This window comes from Polyodon spathula, chromosome 17 (assembly GCF_017654505.1).
Source record: "Polyodon spathula isolate WHYD16114869_AA chromosome 17, ASM1765450v1, whole genome shotgun sequence".
Classification (NCBI taxonomy): Eukaryota; Metazoa; Chordata; class Actinopteri; order Acipenseriformes; family Polyodontidae; genus Polyodon; species Polyodon spathula.
In genome coordinates, this window is record NC_054550.1 from 22,332,928 (window position 1) to 22,350,638 (window position 17,711).

Below are 17,711 nucleotides of genomic sequence, written 5' to 3' on the forward strand. Positions count from 1 at the left end.
TTGATGATTAGGGGTTACATATGAAACATGCCGGATTGTGGCTCTCCAGGACTCCAGATTAGCTGCCCTTGTTATAGAAGGATGCTTTGTATGGACAAGTGAGTCCAATGGTGTGACAGGATAACAACAAGACAGAGACTCAGAAGCCAGGAAGCTGCAGTTTGAGCGCCAAAGTGCACATTTAATAAACAAAATAACACCAAAATATAAACAAAAAGGACACAAGTGCCAAAATAAAGGTTTAAACAAAACGTAGTCTGGGCAATTGCCTTTACTATTCTACAAAAACAAAAGTGTACAGTAACACAAACCAAACCCCTCCTCTCCAATGGAGCCCTGGGCTCTCCTTTTATGTGATGTGGCTGCTCCCAATTAGCACTTAATCATTCAATTAAGGAGCAGCCACATTGTCACATGTTTTTGGCAGGGACACCACCAAAACACCATAAAACACTACACTACACTATTTACAAGCAGAGCTCTTGCTCTGCCACAAATGGACTAACCCTTCACAATGTTTATAATTTTTAAATCTTTTCATACGGTCAGAGGGCATTCCTTCAAGTGTTAATACAACTAAAAATTCCCAAAAGTGTCATTAGTTACACTTGAATTGATTGAATTGACAAATCGAAAAACGAAAGTGTGTTCAATTGATGTCTATGAGGGATATGTTTTTGTGACTAATTAGCTATTAACACTTAAAATATCGAGTACTTTGATACATATTTATGCACTGCAGCCCACTATCAGCACTTCTTGGGAAAATGTCAAATTAGAAACATTTCATACGTTTAAACCTGTAACATTATAAATAAACCTAATCTAAACTGCCCTTTATTCATTTTAATAAATAGTGAAAGATGGAAATCACACAGAATATGCACCAAGTGAAAATATTTTTTTAAACACTTCCATTTTAGTAAATAAAATAATTTGCAAAAACTAAACAGATGTTTTTATCAAACCTTTAAATTAGGTACCTTTGTATAATGGAACATTTTAGAAATGCAGTTTTTTTTTTTAATCAAACATGAAAGAAGTGCATGTCTCTTATTATTCCCATTTATAAATACCTGAACAGCACTTGAGTAAAACCAGTATAACGAGCAGAACATAACTCTTAAATCCTAATTTCTGAACACTGTAACTAACCTCTCATGCTGAACTGAAAAGATGAATGCGCACAATAAAGAAGGGAGCGAGGGCTTTGCATAAGTTACTTTTTACACCACTACTCTGTACAACGAAATACAACTTGTAAAATCAAATTCCATTAGCTGCAACACCACCCCCCCAAAAAAAAAAATCAGAGCGAAGCTGCGCCACTTAAACAAAAAGAAAACTTACGAAAATAAATCCATCTGCAGCAAGATTTGAGTCAGTTGAAAAACTTTTTATTTTTAATGATTGTTTTCCAGAAAAACGTTCTAGAGTTATTTTAAGACGACGAGCCAGTAATCAATAAAATAGCAGTATATCCAAACATTTTAATAAATCAATTACCGGTACGTAACAAGATTTATGAGTTTGATTAATAGCTTGATTTAGTTACTATTGAAACATATATTAAAGTACTGAATATTGCAAATGTTAATAGCTAATTAGTCACAAAAACACATTTATCATAGGCATCAATTCAATTTTTAAATGAATAGTATTAAGGACAAAAGTTAGTATGAAAAAGTTTCTACAAAAGAACAAACCCATTCCAGCACTTCAAAACTGAGCCCACGGTACAAATGCATTCAACCTCCTGTAGCTGCCTTTGTTGTTCAAGATTTAGATTAGTAACTTGATTTAGTTACTATTGAAACACATATCAAAGTACTGAATATTTTAAATGTTAATAGCTAATTACTCACAAAAACTTATCCATCATAGACATCAATTTAATTTTTAAATGAATGTTATGAAGTATAAAAGTTAGTATGAAAAAGTTTCTACAAACAAACAAACCCATTCCAGCACCTCAAAACTGAGCCCACTGGTACAAATGCATTCAAACTCCCATAGCTGCCTTTGTTGTTCTTTATACTTTGCAAAATGTATTTTTTGGTACCGGATTTGACATATTGTAATTTTACTAATACTGAACACACTTTTTACATCTGCCAGCAGAGCAATCACATGACCTTAACACTGTCCTATTGCCAGAGCTCTCGCTCTACATCCCGCCTACAGGAAAGCAATCTGTTAGCTCTGATATGGGAATTTCTGCTTTGATTGACAGTCTGCCAATACTGCCTTGCTGCACTTTATTTTTCTACAGTTACAGCTGCCGTCAGCGCCTGCTTTTCATTATTAATAGAAACATTAGGTTACTTACTGAAACCCTGGTTCCCTGAAAGAGAAGATGACCACCACTACATTAGGTATGGGATAATGTATACCAAAGCCGTCGTGAGGGAGAAGGAATGGCAGCATATGAGGGACTGTGACAGAAATATGAGTTCTGGTGATGAATCTTCCTCCCGACCTGTGAGAGCGCTAAAGAACGAGAGGAGAAGTATCTGGAAGGGAAGTTCGTTTTCGGGTCAGGGAAGTGGGTCAGCCTGGATGAAAGCGAGACTCTGTTGTAAGACCGTATTGATTTGAAAGGTAAACGAGAGGCAGCTGCAAGTAATAAGGCAGCTGCAACCGTTTACCTAGATATCATGCGGGATTACTTATAGGGGCAAGGGTAACGCTGATCTTTTCCTTCGTTTGGGTAAAAGTTTGGAGAGAGAAGGAGCGAGAGAGGAGCTCTCGTTGTTACAGAGAATTACGTGTTGTGTTTTGATGTGTTTGTTTGTAATTGTCTGCGTTTTGCACCACCAGACAGTTAACTCACCTATCCGGAGCTGTTGACCAGGGTCAGCACAATCCGGATCACCACTGCACGGAACCGCCACAAAATACAGTGTCTTCACCCACCGCAAGCATGTCTGCACTCACCCAGGACTGATGACCGCGTGTTCATTTTGTTCAGGACTGTGCCCTGCTTTGCTATCCCCGCGCTTTACACATTGTTGTATATAGCCGGGGATTTATTATTTTACGGTCACCAGACCTAGATTATAAATAAAAGCACCTTTTCACTGGAAACTGTTGTCTGCCTGTCACTCCTGCATCGCATCACCGCTACACCTGTTCCCCTCCACTAGCCACTTTGCCAGAGGGACGCACAACACTGTCTAGCCCAGAGGTTAGAGGTGCGAACTTACACCCTCAAGGACCCTTGTGCCTACAGAAGTTAAGGCAGGGTCTACCACATTAAGGCGGATGAACATGGAAAAAGTATGTGGCATAGCCCAGCTAGCCACAGTACAATTATCGGACATGGAGGCAAGATGTAGCCAACCCTCTAGTGGAGTGTGCGGCTACCCTACCAGGTGGGGGCAAGCCAGCATCATTATACACAGTCAAGACTGTGTCCACAATCCAGTGCAATAGACGCTGCTTAGAGAACGGCTGTCCTAAGGTCCGTGTCCCGTGACAGACGAAGCTGGTCATATTGACGCAGAGCTCCTGTCTTATGCATGTAGCATCTCAATGCCTGTACTGGGCAGAGGAGATTCAATCTCTCATCCTCTGTTGAAAGCAAACACGGTTGATGGAAGGATTCCGATTCCACAGACTAATTAATGTGGAAGGCTGTGATCACCTTGGGGAGGAAAGCAGGGTTGGTGCGCAGAGACACCCTGCTGCCATCCTCCCAAATACGCATGCAGGAGCTGTGGACAGCACCTGCAGCTCACTGACCCACTTAGTGGAGGTGACAACCAAGAGGAAGGTTGTCTTCATAGACAAGTACTTCAGCTCTATGGAGTGTATGGGCTCAAACAGGGCCTTCATGAAAGCCTCCAGTACAATATTAAGGCTCCATTTGGGGAGAACAGTCCTCCTAGGAGTGCCTTTAAGAAAACAGGTAGCCAAAAAATGCACACCCAGAGACAGTGAATCTATGGGGGCATGGCAAGCAGAGATAGCCGATAAATGCACCTTCAAGGTGGAAGGTGACCTTCCAGCATCAAGATGTTCTTGCAGAAACTGCAAGAACGCTGGCATAGGGCAAGATATGGAGTCATGGCTTCTAGCCAGACACCAAGCCTGAAAATACTTCCACTTACAGGTATATAAAGACCTAGTGGAGTCTGCCCTAGTGCTCTGCAGCATATCCACAACCACATCCAATAGCCCCAGTGCTAGCCAGCGGTCCTTTGGAGGAGTTCTAGATCATATTTTTGGAACATGTAACCCACAGTCATTTCTTCCTACGAAACACTTTACACAATAATAACTTAGAAGTTCAAAAGTTCTAAGTCTTATTCATGTATGAGCTAGCTTGACTTAAATGGACAAATACAGTAGCTCCCTCACAAAAGTCATAGTAAAAAACATGACAATGTCTACCAAAACAACTAAGCATAGTATAGAATAGATAAGCATTGTAAAGCCTAGAGAGGTACTGAATGGTAAAGCATGCTAAAATGGTATACTATGACAAATGAATAGTCTAACCATGGGGCAGCTTTTATACGTGCTTCCACAAAAACAAAGGAATACATTTACATTTGTGAAAAGCTAATGTATTCTCATCAATGCGACACTGTTCGCTACTGTGAGACATCCAGCCTGCTAGTGAAAAACAAACCTTACACTTCACTATTACACTGTGCAAAGATTACTCATAATTTAATATCAATCGATCTTAAATGTCTCTTTTGTATAAAATAATTAGGGGTGTTGCAAGTGTTAATATTATGGTACTGATGTCAGCTGCTTATTTTTTTATATGGTTAAAATAATACAAACGCGTCAGCAATGTTTCAAATGGAAAACCTGAATTAAGAACATCTTTTTTCTCCAATGTATGCATATTAATGCAATGGAATATTAATAACTGGCCGCTCTTGTGCACTAGGGTTTGAGATCTGTCCTAGTCTAAAGCACTGCTGGAAACACAAGTGGGGATGTGGAACGCTACATTTACACAGTTGTAGCAACATTTTGGGACATGTGACACTATATTTAAACAGTTGTAGCAACACGTGGGGACAAGTTATGCTATATGTTTTGGAACCCCGCTATTTACTATTTTTATGTTTTTGTATTGGTGTAAATAATCTTAATAATCTCACAACAGAGTCACAACACTGCTCTTAGAAAGAAGAGTAGGGGAACCCGCTATCTAAAAGACAGGTGTCCTTTGGGTTACAGAGTCAAGTTGTAATTGTCTTTACTGTTTTCTTCAAGGTGTCCTGTTGGTAGATCTTCTGGTGATATTACTGTGGACACAAACAGAAGACAGTCCCCTTAAAAAATGCTTCCATGATCCCGATTATGAGTTTCTACTAGAGATTGAGGAAAATGGCCTCAACAAGCCTCAGTCTCCCAAGCATATTGTATTTGTCGGAGCTGGAATATCTGGATTAACTGATGCTAAAGTGCTGGAGGAAGCTGGCCACTGGGTATGGTATTCAGATACTCTCTATGGTAGGGCTGGTAGAGACTAAACATGTATGACTGGTTTCACAAACCCACATTAGCACTCATCTTGGTTTACCTTACCTAAATCAACATTGGGTAGTCCAGGATTTGTACTAATCAGGGTCTGTGAAACCAGCCCGTAAAGCTGTATTCATAAAAAATGTTTCTGACAGGGATTTTTTTTTTTTTGGTGAACTTAAAACCTGCGGCTATTTTTAGTGCCACATTCATAAATCATGAACATCTTTTAAATGTATCTTTTCAGCGCGTTCAGTCACGTTTGTGCAAAGCTTGTATAAGTATTAATTGTCACTACTTTCAGTCACATTTAAGCAGAGCTACTTAGGAATTATCACAATGTTTACATTATCAATCAGTTACAAACCGTTTGAAAACAGAAGTCAAATACAGAAGAGACTACTAAAATTATAAAAAAAAAAAAATAGATAAAACATTGAGCTATAATAAAATGTATTATTTATTTACAATAGCCAGGTGCATGCAATAATGAACTAATAAAACAATTAAATTACACCAATGTGCATTTGCACCTTTTTTTTTCTAAAGTAGGGATGAATTTAACCCTCTCTGCTCATTGGGTACCCATTCTGGGCTGCATAAACCACTTCTCTGTGGTTATCCTGGGATTAAGTGGTTGATGCACTCCAGGATCCTGGTACTGTAAAATGTACCAGGATATATATGAAGGAGCCTTTTATAGCATTGGGTACCCATTCTGGGCTGCATAAACCACTTCTCTGTGGTTATCCTGGGATTAAGTGGTTGATGCACTCCAGGATCCTGGTACTGTAAAATGTTTTTTATATATATATATATATATATATATATATATATATATATATATATATATATATATATCCCTGGAGTGCATCAACCACTTAATCCCAGGATAACCACAGAGAAGTGGTTTATGCAGCCCAGAATGGGTACCCAATGCTATAAAAGGCTCCTTCAGGTGGAGTAGAAGAGTAGTAAAAGCACCTCTTCCTGTGTTTATACATGTTGTTCACATTTCAGCAAATGTCGTCGTCCCCCACAACGTATTCCTGATACCAGTAATTTTTATATATATTTTATTTTCACAAATCATAGGTATATAAACTTGGATTGAAGATTTTTTTTTTTCTTCTAAACAGTATGTATGTTTGCAGGCATATTGTGGGAATAGGAAACCAGAGCATTGTTGCAGGGAGCATGATCTGGATACGTTGCGATCTTTGTGATACAATGCACTGGTTGAATGCACTTAAATGCAAATGGGAAGAGAGTAGTGTATACAGTGTTGCCAATAATTTAAAAAGCTGATAAACCTACAAGCCTATTAACAACCTGACACTGTCTCTCCAACCTTGCGAAGGGGATACAAATATATATTTTAAATGATTAAGCAATTCAAGCCGACCACGCTTTTACAGAGAGGGGTATCCAGCATGTAAGGGTTCTGTGGAAATCATAAATGACTTAAGACATACAGCATACACTTGAAGAAAACAGTTTACAAAGAACGTACATTTACAGCATTTTTAGTTTCCAGCAGTGTTTGTGCTTCCTTCAGTTCTTTCAGCATGTTTTCCAAATCGGCTTGAAAATCACCTTGCTCCTGAAGGCAACTCAACCTTTCTTGCTTTAATATTCTTCCCTTGCAATTCAGTTCCTGCACATGACAAAAAATAGCTTATATAATACCATGGCAAAAACGTTAACAAAAACAGCAAACCCTAAGGGTTAATTGCAGTGTACCATTGCCTTAGTCTGCATCAGAATACAGGCTAAAAAAACGTGCAAATCCGTCTAACTTAATCCTGACTGCAGTGTACCAAACACATGATCCCGGTGATTGGTTTAACTGATCGGAAGAAAAGGGGACAAACCTACAGCGATGGCCAAAGGTTTAGCATCACCCTATAGAATTAACACATTTTCCTTCATAAAGTCAAATTAAACTTTCTAAATAACGTTATATTAGTATATTAAATTACATACCGTTTTGTAGTTTTCCATATACTTAACAAAAAACTGACAAATTGAAAAGTGTGCCATTTCAAAATCTAGCATGAAATACTGCATTACAATTATGGCTTCCAGTAGCCTTTTTTTGCAATATCATTTTGTAGTTTCTTTGATTATAAGATGTTAAATAAAATATCTAAAATTAAGTTCACAGGGGTTTTTTTTGTGTTTTTTTTTTTAATTGTCTCAATTTTGCATTCTAGGTGATGCAAAACTTTTGGCCATAGCTGTGTAAACCCTTTATTAAACCGATATGTGGAATTCAGTATCAGATAAATATATAAAGGGATTTATTTACACAAAGAAACACATTTTTATTACAAACATATTTAAGTAAAAATAAATGGCATGTATTTTTGTGCACATTCACATTTATTTAAGCTACCAATACATAGCATAGGCACAGAAAAGTTTAATTGCATGATAACACTGTGTAACAATTTTTTTTTTTTTTTTGTTCCTGGGTAGTAAGTGTTATTTCCTAATTGCTTATGCCTCAAAAGTATAGAAAATGGCTATTATTCCCCACAAACTTTGCTTTTGTGACCAAGACAGTGATATTTCAAAATATCACTATTTCCAATGGGAAAACGGGCAAATGTTCACATAAAGTCAGAAAAAAACATATGAATCCAAATTAACATGTATTTATACTAAAGTAATACAAAAATGACTACAAAAGATTTAGAAGTGAGTAGTTTTTCGAGATTTATGATTATACTGTATTTACAGTTTGTGGGGAATAATAGCCATTTTCTATACTTTTGAGGCATAAGCAATTAGGAAATAACACTTACTACCCAGGAACAAAAATTGTGTTACATAGTGTAATGGACCATCAGTAGTTTACAGTTAAAGGAAATTAACTGAAATTGCATTGTGTTAAACTGAAAACAGTATCAAAGGTCCATGATTAAAAAGTGTATTTTAAAATGTAGGGTCTAATATACGCAAGGTACAAACCATGACGGGCGGTGCGATTCCCATGGTATATACCACGCGTGGGGTGGTGATAAAGTTAGATGGGGCATTATAACACTTCACTTAATTTGTTTAATTGATCTATTAAAAGACGATGGAAAGGACACAGTCTTTAGCACAAATTACTAACAATATAAGAAATTTGGGGTATATGTGCACCCCTTTGTCTCTCCATCCTTGTAAGATGAAGATTTTACAGAGAGAGAAAGGCAATAATTCAATCGGCATGGACATATTTCAGTATACGGTATTGGAGGTACAGTATATTACTCGGTATAATAAAAAATGTTCCTGTTTGATGCTGAGAGACAGGGCATGCTTGTTACACAGGCCATTTACTGTGTGTGTGTGTGTGTGTGTGTGTCTGTTTACCTCCAGTTCTGCTCTCTGGATAGCAGCATTCCTGCTGAACTGCTCAAGTTCATTCTTTAGATCCCGGACTAGACTCTGGAGAAAATAAGAAAAAGACAAACTATTAATCTTACCCTGGTGCCATCCGTTTACAAGATCAGTATCCTAAATGTACAGTAAAGCCTGTCTAATCCGGCATCGGTTGGGACTGGAAAATTGTGCTGGATTATACAATGTGGTCACCCGCAGTAAGGTGGAATTTACACTGAATTTTCATGCTGATACTCAGCTTTTCTCTTTCTAGCTGTTGCAGCCAGTGCTGTTTTTTCAAACCAGGGTTCTCGCCAGTGCTGTTGAGCGTAACAGGCTGTTACGTTGTATTCAGGCCACTACGCTGTGTTTTCAGTTTTTTTAATGGCCAAAAAATAATAATAATCCAATGAAACATTGTTGATTATTCCTTTATGTGAGAAATTGGTTTGCTTAAAATACTTGTTTCATCTCTCAATACTGTTCAATGTGTTGGTTGCGACAGCAAGTTCTTTAGTTTGGTGCGTGTAATGTATGCGACACAGAGACCAGTTTGAACTTCACTGAACTTTATTAGCACATTCCCCCCTGTTGAGATGAGACTAGATCCTGGGTGGGCCCCTGATACACAGCTCTGTAACAACCACCTCAGTTGCAGATCTTTATTATTATACCATAACTATGTTCCCTCTAAGACTTTACATTCAGTTAGCCACTGTGGCTAAAGTAACTTAATATTTTTTTTAGCCACACTAGAAATACTTTAGCCAGTGAACAATACTATAAACAAGTTATAAACATACTGTATTTTATTTGAAAATACGTTAATATGCCATATAATGCCAGACCCTACCATTTACAATACACATAAATATTCTATTTAATTTGCATTATAATGGATTCCCAATTAACAAATGCCAAACTTAGTCCCACGTGAAAAAATGTTAGATTTCTTAAATTCTGAATAGGTTTGCAGATATGCATGTACTGCATAATCTTTCACATTATTTTGACTGACATGGTTTTCGTTCCACTACTGAACTGTAAAGCAAAATTGTGCCAGTAGACAGTGCTATTAGTGTATGTTAATATTAATGCTTCTGTGACCAACCACAGCTCTATTCACACAAGATTACACTAATGTGATTAATAATATTAGTAATATTGCAACAAATCTGACATTAAAACTCAAATCAATTTTTTTTTTTTTTACAAGCAGCGCAGTCTGCTGATTGTTTCTATTACAGACTCTGTCCTCCCGCCAAACAACGTTTGTGGCATGCGTATGTTACATGACGAAGCTAAAGAGCTTTCATCGGGCAAAATGAAATCAAACTAAACAAACAGTCTGTATTGATTAATCTACCAGCACACGTTGAATGTGCTGGCAGACTTACACAAGCACATTTTTCAAAGCCTTCGCCACCGTGGTGAACTTAGGGAAAAATAGTTGAGCCACAAGGGAAAATGTTTTGCTTGTGGCGACATGGCGAGCAGCTAGCGGGAACATAGCATAACAAGCTGGGTTAAATAAATAAACTGTTCAGACAAAGAACAATAATGTGTATTCCAAACAGTTTTAAGATATTTATTTTCTCTAAAAAAAAAAAATCCAAAGTTCCACAATTTTACAATAATCCTTTTGTATGACTTCAGTTTCCCATAGATAGATTTTCATATAGTATTGTAGGACATATTCCCTGAATATGATAATACGTGAATGTGTATTAATGATATAACTAGACTAATTAATAAAACTGCTATGTCTTAGAAAACGCAAACTGCTGTGTCTTAGGAAAAAGGGTCCATTGGCTCCTGGCAGGAATACTGAACTGAAGATGACCAGGGCTAGGAGGGGGGCATCTGGACTGGGTGAGGCTGAAAGGACAGCGAAGAGACTGCAAAACTGCAAACACAAGTGGTTTGGTGCAAGGAAGACAAAGTATTGATGTCAACAAGTCTGAACTGCAACAACAAGCTGCAAGTTAAACAGGCAAAATACACAAATAATCTCATGAAAGTGGCTATTCAGTAGAGTGAAAAGACTACAAATCGAAGCAAAATTGAAGATTTTGCGCTCCACATCGAATGCTGAACAAGGTGGTGTCACTCTGCTAAGCAAAGCTGCAACTCCGAGACTCTTAAAAACTGAATCAAGACTGGACCTGAAACGGACCCAAGACGAGGAAGCAAGCTGCAAGCGAGTCAACTACCACAAGCAACGAGTCTGAGGCCCGGCGAGTAGACTGCCGTAAAACTTACAGCGACTTATCAGACAAACCAGTCTGGGTCTGCTGTACACCTCAAACCACAATAGCCAAAAGAAACTGTGCCCTGCTGCCTGCATAGCTAAAGATTCAGCAAAGAGGACAGAGCAGATGAGCGCTGTTGTGGATCCTATAACGAGGACTGGAGACTTTGTTGCAGCTGTTTGTTGACTCTATTGAGAATTGATCTACTGATGTCTACTGATAACTACTGATGTGTTAGGAGACAGGCAGCGTCATATTTCAATTGCTTGCTAGCAGGAGTGCAGCGAGAGGTTTTTTAATTGTTTTGTGCTTAGAGACCAAGATGTACCTTTCTAATTTCTGTTTATTATTCAAAAAGATGTACAGCACAGAGCTCTAGTCGTTTTTTCTCTGGAAAAAGCAGAGAAAACCTTTCAATGGCCGAATGAGACCGATAGTCTCCTGCACCACAGAGATAATAAAATAAAACCGCACGTGTGAAAAGAAATTGGACTGGACGTGCCTGACAAGCGCTGAATAAATGGACCACAATACAATATATACACGATATAAACAGTGCCTTGGTCATTGAAATCAATGGGAATGGCAACACTTTGTCCAAAATAACCCTGTACAGTGCAAATGGTGGTGACTGTACACACTGTAATTCAAGGCTTGTTTTATTACTAATTTTACTTTTTCAATTATGTATAAAAAATTGATTTTACTGTAGATCATACCTGCAGAACACGCGTATTCACGCAACATAAATATAAACACATTAAAAACCACTCGACTCTGTGCCGGACTGCACAGTCAGATTTACATTTATTTTACAAGACTTAAAATACATGCCGGATTCCAGAATAGATAAGTTCTGGATTGTAGAGGGTACCATCTCATTGATTTCAATAGGGATCTGGTCAGGACCGAAAAACTGTGGCAAATTATACACAATTCTGATTTATAGAGGGGCTGCATCAATATGTTTTACTGTAATTGCTTTTAAAATGAGTACCCTTTACTGTGAAGCTTTACTTTAAAAAGCAAAGGTCAGTACAGTATTTAATCTAGAAATGCCAACAAGGTCTGGTTTCTGTTGATGTATTCCACAGAAGGGCAAAAACTGTTTGTCACTGCAGCTTTAATATTTGCAGAGGTTTGATAAGGAACTATAAGTTTTTTTTTTTTTGCTTTTTTAGAATTGTTTTGCTTACCATAGTTTCTTTTCTTTGCTCTTCATTCTGTTGAGCTGATTCAAGGATTCTACCTCCAGAAACTAATGTTTAAAATAAATAAATACAATCAAAACACAGTAATTCAACAGAAGCGACAGAAGCTGCATACGTTTTATAGTATATTTTGTAATATTATAAAAACAAACAATTTAAAATACACGTCGTTCACGAATCCATAAAACAACCATGGATCTAAACAGTGTTGGATCCAAATACCACTGTTATTTAATTAAATAACATTATTACATAAGCAAATCCACAGCTCAGACGAAACCCAAATCTTTATTGTAAAACAATATGGTGCAGCCGTAAAAAGTTACCTGGATCAATATTGCTGGTTTCCAGATACAGCATGCAGGTCTCCAACTGCTTTTGTAGTTCATTACTTTTGCCCTCCAGCTTTGTGTTTTTCTCCAACAGCTCTCCAATATTCTCCTTAGAAACAAAAAGGTATCTCAATTCACTAAAGCAGGTACATATTCACTACAGGAGTTTTAGTTAAAACTCACGCAAATGGTTTCGCTGCAGTCGGACCATGTGACCTACAGCAACCACGATGCTGCATTTTTTCTACAGCAGCGTATCCTCAATTAACATAAAAAGATGAAGTGAAGAAACAAAAGAGCCAGTAGTGTTAATAAAAAAAAAAAAAACACAAAGAACCTATTAAGTTACTACAAGTGACAAGGAGGTTGCAAATTACCTTTGCTTCCGACAAGTTTTCAACGAGCTGATGATTGGCAGCCTCAAGCAATTGATTCTTGTCTCTGAGCTCTGCCTCCAACTTGAGTCGTGCTGCCGGGCTGGAAAGACAAAAAACATGTGCAAGCACATTGCTTTATACAGACCGGGAAGCGCTTAGCATTATTAGTAATGCTATTGGGCGCTTGTGGTTGTGCAGTTGAGCCGCCAGATCTGCGTTGTCCTCTGGTGCTATAGGTCTGGTGGTCTCGCTGTGGATCCGCAGTGGCAAGAGCACGTTTTGGAGGACATGTGCTCTTGGGGAAGGGGGGGAGGGGGCTTGTGAGCGATGAGCCAAGAATACAGATAATAATTGGGCACACTAAATTGGGGAGAAAACTGGGGTAAAAAATTGGAGACGACTACATTTAAAAAAAAAAAACATCTGTCTTGCAATATAATATGGTATATACTCATACGTATTTTTTAGCATATTTATTTGACAGCACCATTTATGAAACTGAAGATACAACGCAGTTTAAAGCTATGAAAAAACTCTCCGGTAACGGTTACTGTTTCTGAATACTGTCCCAAATACATTATCACTGAAACAAATAACAATGTAATACTGGATAATGGGTGATGTAATGTGCTTGGTTATTATTATTGTTTATTTTACTACATAACGCACCGGTTACTAAATAGGGAACATTGATTTTGGCAAAATATTGTTTAATCAGTTACTGAATGCTGGCTTTAATTTCATTGTGTCAGTTGGTTTGGGTTGTACTTCTTTGTGAATTAAACACAATCAATAAATATCCAGGTTTACACAGTACAGTTTCATTTATGGAAAGAAACATGGAAGGGTATTAGAATACAATTCCACTGCCAGCACTGACTTCGAGCTCAGGTACAATAAGAAAGTGTTAACTCACCCTCTGGCAGCATACGTAGAAGGCTTTTTCCTGTAACGGAACATTAAAGACTCAGTACTCTTGTTTTCTGGTCTGCTTCAGATCTGCTAATAATTGCAGTATCAATTTAAAAAGAACACTAATTGTAAAATCCAGTTTATCATTTCTTAACACTCAGTGACTGTTCTCATTTCGCTCAGTACAAATCATCTATATATACTTATTTAAATAAGCAGATTTTGCTTTATAATCCAGCCAGATGAAAAATGTTTTTAAATATTCAATTTGCATGAGTGACTGTTTTTTACATTGGAAGTTTGCTGTGCTTTGTGAATCTACTAATAAGTAAATAATTTAATTGAGAGATGATGTATATAAATAGGGGTTGATCTTACATAGCAAACACTATCCACCTGACAAAAACACGAGAGCGTTGAAACGCGTTGAGGTGTACAGCTATCTATTTATATGCTGCTTTTGTTTAACAATAAAATGGAGTAAGTGACTCCCGAGTGATGCATCCGGTAAAGGCGCAGGAGTGCAGGATGCAACCTATAGCCTGGAGGTCGCCAGTTCGAGTCCAGGCTCTTCCACTGCCGACCGTGGACAGGAGTTCCCAGGGGGCGGCACACAATTGGCCGAGTGCCACCCAATGGGGAAGAGCTTAGGTCAGCCAGGGTGTCCCTGGCTCACATCGCACCAGCGACCCCTGTAGACTGGCCGGCCGCATGTGGGCTTGCCTGTAAGCTGCATTGTCCTACGACGCTGCAGCTCTGGGTTGGCTGCATGGAGGTGCCTGCAGAGTGAAAAGAAGCGGTCGGCTGATGGTACACGTTTCGGAGGACAGCGTGTTTGTCTTTACCGCTCCTGAGTCAGCGCGAGGGTGGTAGCGGTGAGCTAAGCCTAAATACAATTGGCCATTTCAAATTGGGAGAGAAAACGGGGTAAAATCAATTGGTGACTAATTAAAAAAAAAAAAAAAAATGCAGTAAGTTTTAATAAGTAATTTGCAGTGGTGATGTATATCGAAACGTTGCGTTTGCTTTGCAACCGAGAACGTTGTATATATATATAAATATCTGATTTTATAGCTATTTTATATATATATATATATATATATATATATATATATATATATATATATATATATATATATATACACACACACATATATATATATCTATATATATATATATATATATATATATATATATATATATATATATATATATATATATATATATATATATAGCAGAAAAGTAGTTTTGAATTGTGCTTTATTGATGCTTGAGCTTTTGTAGTGTATTCTTGAAGCAAATTATACTTTTGCAAGTATATTAGCTTACTAGGTATGACTTAAATGTCCTCTATTTGCAAGCAGTGCAAACATAAATAATAAATACATTAACATCTCTATTTACCTTTGGTTGGCAGCTGTATTCTGTGCTTTGAATACTGCACTGTTTTGACTTTTAGAAGCAAAATTGAAAAGAACAGGTAATTCTTTATTGAGCTCAAGCTTGGGAAGAAAGGTCTTCTTTCCATTGTCCATAGGTTTGGAAGCTTAATGAAAGAACAAAAATAAACATGGAAGATTATACTAAAACCCTTTTCTGAAAATATGAGCTCTGCAGGTTTTTCTGGACAACCTTTTCCTTAAAATGTAATTTAAAAACCCCTACTGCTGAAAGTCTATAAAGGCTGCGAGTCAAGCCTGCTTCTATAGGAAAACTTTTGTCCCTGCAGCTAAAAATGCATTCTGGGGAATGTAAACAGATATTTATGTTTATGCTGTACTTTTGGCCTTAATGCTTTTTACTCCCAAACTTAAGTGGTTGTATCTTATAAGCGCCAGGAGAAATTATTACAATTGCAGCACACACACTAATGCAGAATTGTGTGGCTTGATTGTTTCCACAAGCTTGCTTCAACCTGTTGCGTGTCTGGCCCACATGTTTTAACTAGTCTTCTATTCCAACACATTATGTTTATCATTATATATATATATATATATATATATATATATATATATATACTAGTAGTAGTTTGGCTCATCAGCACCTCAAAAAGTTTTTTTATACACATTTGTAAAAATTAACTAAATTAATGGATAAAAAATGCAATTTTCCCCTTTAAAATAAACTGTACAAAAGCAATCTTTTTCTATACCCTTTGAAACATTTGTGTTAAGAGCATTTACAGAAACCTAGTCTAACAGCTAGACACTGATCCTCTGGTGGCCTTGCCTGGTTTTCAAAGCCTGTCCACTTGGCCCAGAGTTGGAAGCGAATGATATCAAGACTGTGGGTGTGTTAAGAGGCAGGCGCAGACACAAAGGGCGCGGGGGGCTGAGCAAGCCACGTTGTGAAAACAGGACAGAAGTCATGAAATCCCATTGAAATATGAATACGATGCTACTCAGCCCACTGAATACAATGGTGCCACCAATCCAAGAATAATCAAGATTTTTTTTCTTAATAAAATTCTTAAAACCTCTTCTGAACCTCTATGCCTTTCTACAGCAAAGATATGTGTTTGCATGTGTGTTTATCAACTATTAAAAAAATACAGTTATCATAAAATAAATACTGAGTTTGAAAACTGCACTGAATTCCAACATAAGGTCATAGTATAAACTTCCAAGAAGTATAATACACCTGCAATGTGGGTATTATTTTTAATAAACAGTTTACCTGCATTAAGGAGTCTGCTACCAGAATTATCTTTCGAGCATTGATACAATGGAAGTTTTGAGGACTGCATGTCTCCTTGTTCCATGAAGTTGATACCTGAAAAGATACAGAATAGTATTAGTTTCTACATCTGGTTTTGTCATTAAACAACCTACATTGTAAGTGTGTGACATGTCTTTCACTACTTCTGAATTTGTACCCACTAACTGTATATTTTAGATTAATTTTCTCTTAATAATAATTTGGAAATAATTAAAAGAAAGTGATGACCATTTTCACCGTTCCCACTTTTGCAAATTAAGATATAAACAAGTTACAAGAACCATTCAAATATTCAACAGAAGGCGGCCCAGTGATAATATAGCCTAGCACAAGAGGTTTTAAAATATTTTAAAACCTTGGGTATACGCCATACGAAAAAGATCTCAAACCAGAGAAAGCGATATACAGGTTCCCAACTTCAAGTTGTTTCGACAAAACATTTGATTACAAATACACTTTAGATTTGTACATATTCTGGCGAAACCAATTATACAATTATGATGAAACTTACAATGCCTCATTTACATTTGTAAATTCAGTACCAACCTCTTGTTTATTCTGATTGTACTTGCTAGTAATTTTTTCTCACTAATATTTTTACTCATCTCCGGTGTCTTTTTTTTTTTTTTAGAAGTTATGAAGAACTATTTTTACCATAACAGCAACATTGCATGCACTTAGCGCACAACTGTGATAACGAGGCTGGAACTCCCTACATTAACAACATGTATAGCGAACTTATTTTGCCAAACAGTTTACCGAGATAACACATGTAAAACCATCTGTGTAACTACAGAAAACTACCACGAGTGCGCTATTAATCAAGCTGCAGTGACATATTCGGTTTAAAAAAAAAAAAAAAAAAAAAAAAAAAAAAAAAAAAGTTAAGACATAAACATAACATATAAGACTCAAACCTTTTTTTGTTTATTCTACTAAAGTGAAAGCACCCGCTCTAAAGTTTAAAAAATGGCACCACCCACAACTATACGTCTTTGAGTACTGAAATCCGTTTGAAAATGTAAATGTCACTTCCTTTACCGC

General features: G+C 37.2%; 1 protein-coding gene across 2 annotated transcripts; it reads right to left on the reverse strand.

Moving 5' to 3' along the window:
• Positions 1-4,712: 4,712 nt before the first annotated feature.
• LOC121329743 (small kinetochore-associated protein-like) lies at positions 4,713-17,665 on the reverse strand. Of its 2 annotated transcripts, XM_041275481.1 has the most exons (10): positions 17,585-17,665; positions 16,626-16,721; positions 15,354-15,495; positions 13,954-13,983; positions 13,038-13,137; positions 12,655-12,769; positions 12,314-12,375; positions 8,857-8,931; positions 7,004-7,147; positions 4,713-5,270 (listed from the first exon to the last, which is right to left on the reverse strand). In XM_041275481.1, the coding sequence occupies exons 2-10, from the start codon at positions 16,708-16,710 to the stop codon at positions 5,268-5,270; spliced, it is 756 nt and encodes a 251-aa protein (XP_041131415.1). In that variant the 5' UTR covers positions 16,711-16,721; positions 17,585-17,665; the 3' UTR covers positions 4,713-5,267. The 2 variants fall into 2 exon arrangements, with proteins under 2 accessions (XP_041131415.1, XP_041131414.1); XM_041275480.1 differs by lacking the exon at positions 4,713-5,270 and having other exon boundaries at positions 6,392-7,147.
• Between the last annotated feature and the right edge of the window lie 46 nt (positions 17,666-17,711).